General features: G+C 46.3%; 1 protein-coding gene across 4 annotated transcripts in view; it reads right to left on the bottom strand.

Moving 5' to 3' along the window:
• Positions 1-2,723: 2,723 nt before the first annotated feature.
• LOC144148707 (PAS domain-containing protein cky-1-like) overlaps positions 2,724-13,263 on the bottom strand; it is a 122,623-nt gene continuing 112,083 nt past the window's right edge. For 3 of the 4 annotated variants that reach the window (XM_077680223.1, XM_077680226.1, XM_077680225.1), the window contains 3 exons: positions 7,585-7,671; positions 5,301-5,478; positions 2,724-2,863 (listed from right to left, as the gene is read on the bottom strand). In XM_077680223.1, coding sequence (XP_077536349.1) covers positions 5,446-5,478; positions 7,585-7,671 — 120 coding nt within the window. In that variant the 3' untranslated portion in view covers positions 2,724-2,863; positions 5,301-5,445. Of the gene's footprint in view, positions 2,864-5,300; positions 5,479-7,557; positions 7,672-13,263 lie in introns of all 4 variants that reach the window. The other variant, XM_077680224.1, reaches the window with a different exon arrangement.

Raw genomic sequence — 13,263 nt, forward strand, 5'->3', positions numbered from 1 at the left:
GAAAACTGCTCCTAACCTACCTCTTGCTACGGCGAGTAGGCCATGCTAGGAGATGTGCATTGTAGGGTGACTAGTGCCGTTCTGCATGCAATTAGCAACTGTATTAACACTTAGCAAGACTGAAAAAAGCACTAACCTCCAGTTTATTGGACAATAAGGCAAAACTGACACAAAGTGATAAGGTGTCCGGTTGCAGTGACGAGGGAGACTGAATTTTAGATGAAACAGAGCTACCTGTCGTAATGCGTACTTTAGTCATCAAGGTGGCGCTACCAAAAACGGGTGGCCTGTTGCCTGGTCGAGGAAAGCTGATGGGAGGAACATTGCTGACACGCATAAGTTACGGCGCGATCGCTTCCTTTTTCTTCAGCTCCTCGTTCTCAAAGTCTTGTAGAAAAGCATCATGACACCACCGATGTTCCGTGTGTCAGTTGCAACGGTGATATCTGTATTCACCCTAGACAACTAAAGCAATCATAAACCTTGTGGTCCCCTCAATAACATCAAACGACGTGGCGCAATAGGCACATCATACTGGATGGCACCCATCCGTTCCGATGCTAGGTATGTGCATGAAACTTGTCTTGTCCAAGCCTGCCACTGACCTAATGCCACTCATAGACCTGAAATGGTCACATGAAGTTATAAAATCCTCAGGAAGCGCCTCCCTTTTGCCTCAGCATGCCGCGGGTAGTCTTTTTTTAGTGGCGCATCCGACAACATTCGTTACACCGTAGCCAAACATGCTGCTGAACTTGGTAGTACTGGAGTGGTCCGAAGGGGATTCAGGACGACGTCCCCAATATTCGACATTTGTGATCACAAACACTGCCATGCTAGGCAGAGTGCCTGCCTGAGGTTATCCAGAGAGTTTCTCCTGAGAGGTTGAAACGTGCTCCTAACTCTGTGTGAGGGTGGGTTCATGGGAATTCATGACTATAAATGTTTTTGATCGCTGTGCTCTGAACTGCAGTGTTGAATAAGGCAGAAATGATCGGAACCGAAAACGGGTTTGTTTATTCTCCATGACCGGGACTTTACTACCTGTCCAGTCAGATTGAAAAGAATCTAACTAATTTGATTAAGCCTTTTACCTCCAACGACTTCACCTCGCTTACTGTTCCATACTGGCATCGACCACCGTGAACATCGACCAGGCCAACTCAAATTGCAGAGAAGGAAAGGAACTGGATCCATGATTTCCGATCTTTAATTTTCATGCCATTTGCTGGAGTAGGCGCTTTCTCGGTGCTACTTGGCCACACTCCCTCTAACTGGACAATATTTTAACAGGATCAGTTGAAGGCTCTTGCACAAGAAAGGTGTAATATTGGTGATGTGGCGGTTCTTGGCCCAGTGAAACAGTTGACATTCGGTGGTAAGTGCGCCAACTTCAAGGCGGTTTATAAACACTAGATTGTCCTTCAGCACATGTTCCACTTGTTTCCTCCGCCATCTGAGGAGAACCTTACTGACAAAGGGCCAGTACACTGGGTGTCGTCACGCATGAAGAGCCACCGCGAATTAGGCAAGCCTCTTGTGTCAGCGTTCCTTACCTTTCATGTTTCATTGCAACCTGGTTATCAGAGTAGAATCGTCTTCCTGCCGCCTCGGTTGACCCTAACAACAGACTGCTGATTAGGTCAATGCTTTGCATTGTTGTCGCTAAGCAGATGGTTTTATGAATTTTCTACAGTCTGAAACTTCTGACAGTTGATTCGTTTGTTGTAAATAGTTGGGTCATTTTTTTGGTTGTATGGTATAACAAGTAGATAATGCCACGCTCAGTTTGGCGCACACTTCATATCTATAAAATAACCTGCTACAAGGTTTTTGCTAAAGGTGCTTGACGGCTCCCTTATTGAATGCCCTTTCGCTTATAACGGGAACTAAAATACCTAAATAAACAAGTAAAGGCTTGGAATTTAAAAACCTAGGTATGATCGGGGCTTTGCGCCGGGTTATTTTTGGCTGCCAGCCGCGCACTCACTCACGTTCCGAAATATTCTATTAGCTTTTACTGGTATCAAATCAATGGAGCTGTCATTGTTCATCTAAAACCACAGCTTGACCAGACCTTTATAGTACAAAATCCTGATGTCAAGCTTAAGTGCTGCATAACCGCGTTTCTGATAAGTGAAGCACTCGTACATGAAGATGTCCTCACCATCAACATTATGTCACCCAGAAAAATGAAAGAATAAAGCGAAAATAAAAACTACGCCTGCTGCTTCTTAGCTCCCAATACTGAGGTTGGTGAAAGAAAGAATTGGCATCGCGGCGAACTCATATTTAGGGATTCTCAATAGTGTTAGAAGTTTGACCAGTCCTGTTTTTCTGCGACAACCTTTGGACAACGGGTTTGGTCGGTAGCGCAGAATGGCCCGTAGCCAAGTTAGGCTGGAGCCTGTAACACAGCTGTAAACACTTGTAGAGCATGAGAAAAGCGTTCTGAAGCCACTAGTGCTGCCCTCCTTGCGAGTATAGGAAGCAGAAAAGTGCCGGCATATCGGCGCTATAAAGCGTAGGAGGAAATCCATTCGTTCTCTTGATTACAGATGTCGCCCCCTCTACAGTGTCTGCTATGTCGACGTCCAGGCTTGGCTATGTACCAGCTATGTACCATAGCGTGGACAAGGCACAAGGCCAGTCACCTTGGTGGTGCTAATGGCAATGAAGTACTAGGGCAAGACAAAAGCAAACACAAAAGTTTTAAAGTATTTATTTCCCAACGCCAACGCTAGAGTATCTTATCGTGGGCTTCTGTGCACATAAATCACTTCGCCTGGAGGTGTGACCACATTTCTTCAATATGGCTGTTATCGATGTTTGTCGGCACATGGAAGTGTTGGCTGCACTGCAACTGGAAACAGTAAAAAGATGAAGAAATTAGGAACATGCGACTGAATTTCAAAACACCGAGTCCACAGTAATTGCACTGCTTTATAAATGCGTAGTGCCTTGCTTGGAACTTGCGCGGCGCTCAGGCTCTGTAAAGCCTGCTGTTATGACCAAATCCAGTAGCATTTACAACTATGAAGAGATGTTCTGGAGTGATTGCCTGGTTGCATTTATACCCTGCTGCGCCCAGTCAAAATGTTACACCTAGCTAAGCTGGGAGTCCTAGACATTTGAAATTTCGCAGGTGCACTGATTTCATGGTGCAGGGGCCCAACATGGATAGTTCAGTAATCTCATGGCCCTACACAGGTAACAGCGGTGATCAGTTTCAGAATTTTGTCGGTGTGTCTCAGGCCTTTTCTCGTGCCGAGTTGGCGTTTAATATCGTCGACAATACGAATGTGTAATGCGTATTAAGCGAGTTACCCTCACGCCGACCTAAGCGAATCTGGCGTTGGGGCACAATGTTTTACGTCTTGCAAAATATGTGGTCTACCCACCGATACATCCAAAAGGGGTTTTCTTACATGTTTCAAGAACAATACACCAAGAAGGGAGGTTCCGCCTCACCCCATAGAATTAATAAACGCAATGTCTTTCCTTCTTTGCTGGTTTTCGGCAAATACTGTTCGTGACGCCAACAAGCGTGGACAGGACAGGCTAGACACCGCTAATTTCACGCAGCGTTACGATTGTAAACATTCTATACAATAATCTGCTCTAAGCAGCCAAACGTACATAACAAAACCATTACTGCTCTAGAAGATAGTTTGTTTCGCGAAATGTTTGCATCCTTGCCGTCACAGCAGGCAGGCTAATTAAATACATATATCAAGGCGACCTATGATGGCAACTGACGCATCGCACACCGGCCCTGCACAGCGCGGAAATTGCCTATGGTTGCACCAGGAAAGAGTAGAGGGGGGGGGGGGCCGAGAACGACCTTCAATGAAGTCTTACGATGAATTACCTACTAAAGTCCCGATGAGGTCCGGACGATGAAGAGCTGGCTAAAGCCCCTAGCTTGACACGCGAGATGAATGTGATGGCAATGAGTGTGATGATGGTGTTATCGTTGGTGAAGTTCATGCGTGCGAATGCGTTCAGTCATTTAACACAGATGGTTAAAATCGCTGCGTTGCAGGTACACGGTCACAGCTGTTGTGGCACATGAAGCACATTCGGGAAATACACAGGGAACGAACAGGTCTGCGGTTTAATGGGAGCGGAACGTAGCCATCCCAGAGAATCTGCAGAATTTTGAGCACATTAGAGTTTGGGTAGAACGGCGACCTTGTCGGTTTCAGTTTGAAGAATCATAAAGGGGTAACATCGCACAAAGACGACTACACACAAGGAAGAGATGAAGGGACATTGTGTGTCCTCTTCTTTGTGCGCTCTTGACCCCTTGATGATGCTACACCAACTAGCCCACCAAGCCATCATCGTGAGATTGAAGAAGTTCTGCGTATATGCGACACTCAGCCGTATGTGATGTAAAATTTAGAAACCGGCGATGGGCATTCTACATATTTTCGTCTGGTCCCCTTTGCCAACGACAATTCAAAATCTGCTCATTTCTTCTGAGCGACCCAGAGATAGTTAGGCAGAGTAAATGTTTCAGAATATACCAATATTTGCTTTTCTGAATATTACTGCGTTAGCCAATGGTGTGGTATCTGCGGGAGCAGAACTTGACTTCTCATGTGCGGTCTCACCAACTTCATTCGGTGCAGCTACTACCACAGTGAGCACCCAGATATGCCACGCCTTGCCCGCGTTAATCGCGTTGCCTCTGAGGAAGCGTTTAGTGCAACTGCCAACTACCTCGCTTATGTGAAGGCCTCAGAAGGTAGTGGGGCTACAACGCCGATCATGAGCAGTTTATGTTTACGTGTGCGCATTCTAAACAGGACATGATTGAAGATACTTAATCTTTATGCGTAATATATCTCGATATTTGAAATGGGGGAAGCCTACCCTACCCTCCAGAATTTTGGAGCTTTTCAACCATTATTTATCGACGACAATTTTGTCCAACACATTCACGGTGAAATGAGCGAAAAGGGTTCTACCCTACCGGATTCCACAAGCTGCACTCATTTGTAGCATTATATGTGAGTCTTAAATGGAATGCAACAATGTTTTAGTAATATTGCACTGCCATCCCTATCAGCTTCTTTTCCGGCTATGAGGGTTGTAACCTTTCCGTCCTAACCGTCACTTCAGTTCTAGAGAATCAGCGTAGTTATTCCTACAGAAGTCGCCACTCCCCCTTTAGCTGGGCCGTCGCGCCTATTGCCACTCGCATGGTCATCTGTAGGAGTGGTAACGTACATAGTTAGTAAAGTTTTGGATCGGGACAACCAATCCAATTAAAACGACGCTGTTAGTCGTACCTTCTGTTGTGCGAAACGCATTGGTCACCGGGCCATCCTGGAGATGTTTATTCGGCGCAGAAACAGTCTTGTGTCAGGTGCGCGAAACAACACCTGGTATGATTATTTTCACCTGAGTGCCCATCGTCCTGTTTTTTCATATCTCCTACACGTTGTCTTTATGGGTCCTAATGTCCTCCTGCAAGCAAAAACAAAGGCACGCGCCGTACACTTGGTCAGGGGAGCAGGACGCCATGGCATACACCCAACGTACACAGTGAAACGTCCATACGACTGGTCCATGGAGTATGAAGTTCGAGGCTCTAGTAAAGCAGAGAAAAACATGCGTAGGCGAATGTATGAGCGTGTATATCAGTGTGGTTGAGGAACTCTCTCTGAATTCCACCCTACGTAACATCGGAAGAGAGGTGGGGATGTTTGCGGATATAGCGCAAATATTCAAGCCAAAATAAACAAACCTAGTGTCGTGTCCCTTGTTCCTGTTGGACGAAGCTTCTGAATAATCACTGACAAATTACTCTTTTCCAAGCTAGATTTTTGGTGATGATTCAACAACATTAATTAATCTGGTACAGCCTTTTTATGGGCTATGTAATATTGATGTAGAACGTGCCAGCATGTACCTGACAACCCACTGCCTGAAGCTAGGCGTGCCAAGGTATAGACGCTGGGTTTCCCTCTTTTGTATATTAGCAAGAAACTTTATAGTACGCATATCAAGAGAGAGAGAAAGAGAGAGAGATAGATAGGTAGATAGATAGATAGATAGATAGATAGATAGATAGATAGATAGATAGAGAGAGAGAGAGAGAGAGAGAGAGAGAGAGAGAGAGAGAGAAGAGAGCATCTCCTAACGATTGTAAATCACAGGAACGTATCAGCAGCGCAGTCAAACGGGCGCAAGACATTATTCTCTCCTGAGATACAGCCCAATAAATTCCGGGTGCACGCCGTCATTTAACGCTGATGCCTCAAAGCGAAATCGCCGACAAAGGTTCGGCACTTTCGCGGCGTCGGAAGTCCCCTTCAGGAGTCCCCCTCCAGTGATGCATCAGCCACGCCCTCTTGGTTTTGCTGCCGTCTCAGGCTTCACAGGGAGTGTCACACAGTCCCCGGGGCTTAACTTAAGTACATGCCGCGGCCTCTGCTGCGTCTACAATGGTTGGAAATGGCTATGGCATCACCGTGTGTGAAATATATGTAAAGGGACTGCTGTTCGCACATCGCATGTGCTTTTGGCCTTAAAGCGTTACCTTTGACGACGGTGTTCTTCTCCCACCACCTGACTGTCACGCAGGATGTGAAGGACGTCACTAGTAAAAGCGTAGAGTCAATCGGTTCCTTGCGGTGGCCGACATTTGAGACAGGAACTAGCAAGTTTGAAGGACACCATTAGAACGCATGTCTCTGTTTGTAAACTGGAACAGCGCAGAAACGACAAGAAAGACCAGCGTGATGAAACCATGATAACAAGACACGACCCGCAGCCCAATCTGTAGAAATAGACTCTGCAGGCCGGTTTAGATTATCAGGAGCTTCGTTTGCCGTGAAAATTAAAGATTCGTAAGGACGGCCACAAGGAATGTTTAAGCGCAATTTTACTAATGTACACCATTTAAAGGTACGATTGAAGACAAGTTCCGCAGAGCCGCTACTTTTTAAGGCACACCCACCAAGATATGAGAACTTATATCCTTTCACTTATTTTTGGCCAAAACAAAAGGGATGAATCTGCTTGTTCATTGTGTTTGATGCGGTTTTATTCCGGTAACGTGATCTATCGCACCTGGAAATCTCAACTTGCGCGTGTGGTCCGTCTATCTGGTGTGCGGAAAGTATCTGCTCCGTTTAGAGGAAATATTTTTTATTTTTTGTGTTCAGGAGTCACTCAAGTCTTCTCACGGCTGGGCGGGGTACGGCGGTTCTGCCAATGATGTTGAATTTGTCGAAGGTATTTACCCGTTACGGAAACAACTGGAACATTGGGTGGGTGGCGTAATAACTAGTGTGACGGAGATCCAAAGACACATAGCTACGCGTGCGATTAGTACTGCACTGTGCGATTACTACTGTGCTATTAGTAAGCAAGTACTGTATTGTTCTAAGTAATTGTGTGGCTCGTCACATAAGTTACCAAGGACTTCGAAAATATTTTTGAATATAGTTTAACTTGTGTTGTGACTCCGACCCTTTCGACTCCTCCATTGTGGTTACTTTGAGGACTCGTGCCTCTTCACAGATGCTTGTATATGCATACCTGTCGGTGTTAATGAGGCGAACTTACCAAAGAATCCTCCATGTACTCGGCCGCGTTGTCGGAGATGTATAGCAGCTTGTCATTCTGGGTCATCATCAGGAAGCCGCTCATCCCCTGCGAAGGAATTGGAGACCAGACGGCAGTAAATAAAAATATGAAAAATGAGTAGCTCCGGCGTCTTAGGCAAACGATTAAAAGCTCTCCATCAAGTTTATACGAAAGTGGCGCCATGCATGCCGATCCGCATATGCTCGTTGCAGTTTCCATCTGTGTTACCGCCAGGATTTTTACATTTCGATGACAGAAATCCCTTCTTGATAAAAAATATAGTTGGCAGCACTCCATTGACAGAGGCCTGCGACGTGAATATCTTTCAGTTATAGTGACCCGTAATGTCCCGATTGATAGCTTGCTTTGTTTCTCGAGCACGCCGATTGTGACACCGGACTTCGTGTCACGCGACTGCTGTAAACTGCAGCTTGTGTGATTTTCCTCATGGGGTTCGTTCAGTCTGTGTCCGAGAAAAATATGGTTGACACACCTTCCTGATGCTACAGTGATTTCCTTACAATCGTTCGAACAGTTGCACAAGACGTTCCAAATAGTGCAGGGTTCTATGGTGGTCTTTGCGGACATTTCAATACAATACGTTTGTTTCATCATGATTACATGATGATGATTTCTGATCAGACATTCCTGTATCCTAGTAACACTCGACTGGCGCGCCGGTAGTATGTATTTTGCACATCCTGCCCTAGAACTCGCACCAATTAAGTGCCTCCTCTACTATACTAAGATTCGGTCCTAAACCGCGAAAGAACGTACTAAACGTCCTAAACCGCTTGCATCACGTGGTGAATGTCGAATGGTGGACACACTTTATCAGCATCATCATCATCATAATAATAATCATCATCATCACCAGCGTATCTACGCCCACTGCAGGGCAAAGGCCTCCCCAACAGCCTCCAGTTACCCTGGTCCTGTGCTAACTGCGACCAATTAATCCCCGCAAACTTCTTGATCTCATCTGCCCATCTAACGTTCTGCCGCCCCCTGAAATGCTTCCCTTGTCTAGGGATCCACACTGTTACCCTTAATGTCCAACGGTTATCTTGCCTTCGCATTACGTGCCCTGCCCACGTCAATTTCTTCTTAATTTCTACTAATATGTCCTTAACCCGCATTTGTTCCCTGACGCACTCGGCTCTCTTCTTGTTCCTTAATGTCACACATATCATCTTGTGTTCTATTGCTCGCTGAGTCGTCCTCAATTTAAGTTGAACCCACTTAGTGAGCCTCCAAGTTTCTGCCCCGTAGGTGAGTACCGGTAAGATGCAGCTGTCATATACTTTCTTGTTCAAGGACAATGGTGGGCTGCCATTCATTATCTGAGAATGCCTGCCGTATGCTGCCCACCCCATTCTTACCCTTCTAATTATCCCGTCCTCATGGTTGGGATCCTGGGTTACAACTTGGCCTCAGTAGCTATATTCGCTACCACTTCCACTACCTCTCCACCTATCTCAAACCGCTCTGATGTCCCGAGGTTATTGATCATTACTTTCAACATCATCATCATCACCAGCCTATCTACGCCCACTGCAGGGCAAAGGCCTCTCCCATTATTCTCCAATTACCTCGGTCCTGTGCCAACTGTGACCAATTTATCCCCGCAAACTTCTTGATCTCATCTGCCCATCTAACTTTCTGCCGCCCCCTGCAACGCTTGCCTTCTCTAGGGATCCACTCTGTTACCCTTAATGACCAGCGGTTATCTTGCCTTCGCATTACATGCCCTGCCCACGTCCATTTCTTCTTCTTAATTTCTACTAATATGTCTTTAACACCAGTTTGCTCTCTGACCCACTCCGCTCTCTTCTTGTCCCTTAACGTTACACCTATCATTTTCCGCTCCATTGCCCGCTGAGTCGTTCTCAATTTAAGTTGAACCCTCTTAGTGAGCCTCCAAGTTTCTGCCCCGTAGGTGAGCACCGGTAAGATGCAGCTGTCATACACTTTCGTCTTCAGCGACAATGGTAGGCTGCTATTCATTTTCTGAGAATGTCGGCCATATGCACCCCACCCCATTCTGATCCTTCTCATTATCTCTGCCTCATGGTTGGGATCTGGGGTCACAACTTGGCCTAAGTAGATATATTCGCTTACCACTTCCACTGCCTCGCCACCTATCTCAAACTGCTGTGCTGTCCCGAGGTTATTGATCATTACTTTGGTTTTCTGCATATTAATTTTCAGGCCCACGGTTTTACTATGTTCACCCAGTGCGGAAAGCATGCTTTGCAATTCGTCCCCCGAGTTGCTTAGCAAGGCCACGTCATCAGCAAATCTGAGGTTACTGAGGTATTCTCCATTAACCCTTACTCCCACCTGTTCCCAATCCAACGTTCTGAATACTTCTTGTAAGCATGCTGTGAATAACATTGGAGAGATTGTGTCTCCTTGTCTTACATCCTTCCTTATAGGTATGTTACTGCTCTAAATATGTAGGATGATGGCAGCTGTGGACCCATTGTAGATATCATCTGGTATTCTTACATAACGCTCATCTACACCTTGGTTCCGTTATGCCTGAATGACTGATGAGGTTTAGTCCGAGTCAAATGCTTTCTTATAATCTTTGAAGGCTATATATAGGGGTAATATACACCCTTATTTATTGGTAACTATTTCACTATTGGCTGACAAGCGCTCCATGGACTTGCGATCACGTCAATTGCGTTTTCAATGGAATTCGATATGAAGCAGAGATACGATTTCCACAAAAATACGCTAGCGTGCACATAGCATAATAAGCGCTACGTTATTAAGCACCCCATGCACATGTCCACGAGACGCGGTTTTTCCGAAAATATTTTTTTCGCGATTCCCAAATATAACTCGATTTGTAGCATTAAAAAAATAGGCCAATTCCTTCAGCGGTTCTTTTCCATAGCCCCTCCACGAATCGTCGTAACCGTATGGTCTATTGATTGGGAAGTTTAACGCGCTGAAGCTGCAATTGTGCTATGAGGTGCATTGTAGTTGAGGGCTCCGGATTAAGGCTGACCAGGTGTGGATCCTTGACACGCGCCGAAATCCCGACACACGGGCGTTTTCGCTTTTCGCCTCCATCAGAAACGCAGTTACCGTGGCCGGGATCTAATTCGTGTACTTGTGCTCAGCATCACAACTCTTTAGCCTCTAATGGGACAAATGGGGCACTCAGACTATGCAAATGATTCTACGTGCACAGCGCAGCTTGGGCGTTAGCGGTGCACTCAGTGCGCAGCACAGTGGCAGCGGTATGGGACAACAATGAACTGGCATCCAAACCAAAGAAAAATCCTTTTGCTGCCCGAATATAGGCGCGCCCACTATTGTGAATAAATCATCGGAACCAGGAACCATTGCAGTTGCCTACAAACTACATATCATTATATCATACGAAACCTGTCACCTCCTCTACATCAGTGACGCGGAAGTAACGGCCCCAGGGAGCTGTGCACGGGCCAAAAATTTCGGCCCTAGCCCATCCCGGGCCCGGTGCTTATCGCAGTAGGCCCGGCACGACCCGACGAATAGGGCCGACGGGCCGGCCCGGGCCAGCCCGAGACGTTAACCTTATGGACCGACCCGACGAATAGGGCCGACGGGCCGGCCTGAGCCAGCCCGAGACGTTAACCTTATGGCCCGGGCCCGGGCCCGGCCCGGGTGCGTGTTTCCTACCGAAATACCGTAGGGGCCCGCGCCTGATTGGGGCACGTTTGGAAGCGAAAACTGCCTCATGGGGGTAAAATGAATCGTAAAAGAAATGATAACAGGCAAAAGCAACATTAAACGGCCAAAACAACCCCACTTAAACATACCCAGTCCTGACCCGTGCCTTTACCGCGTCAGCAACATGTAGTTTCTGTGAAATAATAAAAAACCTTAGTATTGCTTCGCTGTGCTGGGCCAGCCTGGGCCGTCAGGCCGGCCCGGCCCGTCCGAAGCATTTACACTTCGGCCCGAGTCCGGCCTGGACCCGGGTGAAAGGTAAGTCGGGTGATCCGAGCACGGACCGCGGGCCGGGCCGGGCCCAGGCTTTCGGGTAAACCCGAGTCCGTGCACACCTCTACCCCAGGCTACAACATTTTTCGTGGTAAAAGAGAGGTGCAGAGGGGGCGTTTCAGTATTATTTAAAGACTCATTGCAGCTATCTATATAACCGAACGTCGAAGGTATTGAATGCGTGATTGCAACAGTACTTCTATGCGAACTAATTTTCACCGTTGGAGCTTTTACCGCCCTCCGAAATGCTACGATATATTTGCAGACAAACTCGACGATTTCTAGCGTTCTTATCGATCCTGTAACCTGTTACTCGGTGGTTATTTCAACGTTCGCTCTGTAAACTGGGAGAGTGATTTTCCTGATGCTGTGACTACTTCTGCTGACCCCTACGTCGATTTAATTCTGCTACATGACCTAGAGCAATTAGTGAAACTGCCAACTCACATTCAAAATGGAGTAGTGTCAAATCTAGACCTATTTCTCGTAAGCAATAGACTTGAACGGCGAAAGTAGAATATTGAAGTCGTATACGGTATATCAGTCCATAAGATGGTATATTTCACTGTGCAATTGAATTCCGATCCTAAGGTCGATCCAGTCACACGCACTTTCCCAGTCGTCTCCCGCGCTTGTGATATCGATATATTGGACGCAACTGGGAGTTCTTTTCCGTCTTTTGCCGCTAAATGTCAATCGGACATGAACTCTGTAGAACACACGTGGTGCTCATTTAAAATCCAGGTTCATGAGAGCATAGGTAGGTTCGTTCCGCCCAGTAATGAAATACTGGGCAAGACTAACCCTTGGAAGAACAAAGAAATAGGGCACCTCCAGCGATAACTAAAATAAACGGCAAGAAAGCAATATAAGAAGTCTTCCGCCTGAGCTAACCGAGCAAACATGCGAACTATGCACCCTCCTAAGCGACAAAATAAAGAAACCTAAGGAAGTTTATTCGGGAGTGACAATAGAAAGGTCTACGCTTTCTTTACGGAACACGTTTTGGTACCATTTCTCTCCCAAAAAGAGAGTTCGCTTCAAACCTTCCGGTTAACAATGATAGCATTCGTGACAAACCTGGAAGTGCCGAGGCTTTAACTCAATATTTATGTCCTGTCTTGACGAAAAATGTTGGCAGTACACCGAGCTTTACTTCCTTTGGGAATGTATCGTCCGTAGGGTGTGAATAACTGAGGAAGGTGTTCTGTCAGTTTAATCAACTTAGATGTCAAGAAATCACCGGGCGTGGATGAAATCCCCAATGCATCCCTTGTCCGCTATGAAGAATGTTCTCCTAAGAACTTATGCCTTCTCGTTAATATATCACTTGTTTCCGCTTAACTTCCTGATGACTGGAAGTGCGCTAAAATAACGCCAATACCAAAAGGAACCACAAATAGCGCCATGATAACGTCTTACAGACACATTCCTTTACTCAGCGCACGTGTAAAAGCACTTGAACGCGTGATATCTAAACATGCTTCGCAGTTCACTCCAGTTCGCATTCGCATTCGCAGTTCGGATTCGACATCCAGAATAATATTTGGGACTTTATACTATGAAGTTATACCCCAACTCCAAGTAACTTTTTAGAGTTTACCCTTTTAAGGGGAATGAATAGTAGACGTAGGTGGCCAAATACCTATGCGG

The sequence above is a fragment of the Haemaphysalis longicornis genome, unplaced genomic scaffold (genome assembly GCF_048455015.1).
Source record: "Haemaphysalis longicornis isolate Haplotype H1 unplaced genomic scaffold, Haemaphysalis longicornis Haplotype H1 scaffold_8, whole genome shotgun sequence".
NCBI classification, from domain to species: domain Eukaryota; kingdom Metazoa; phylum Arthropoda; class Arachnida; order Ixodida; family Ixodidae; genus Haemaphysalis; species Haemaphysalis longicornis.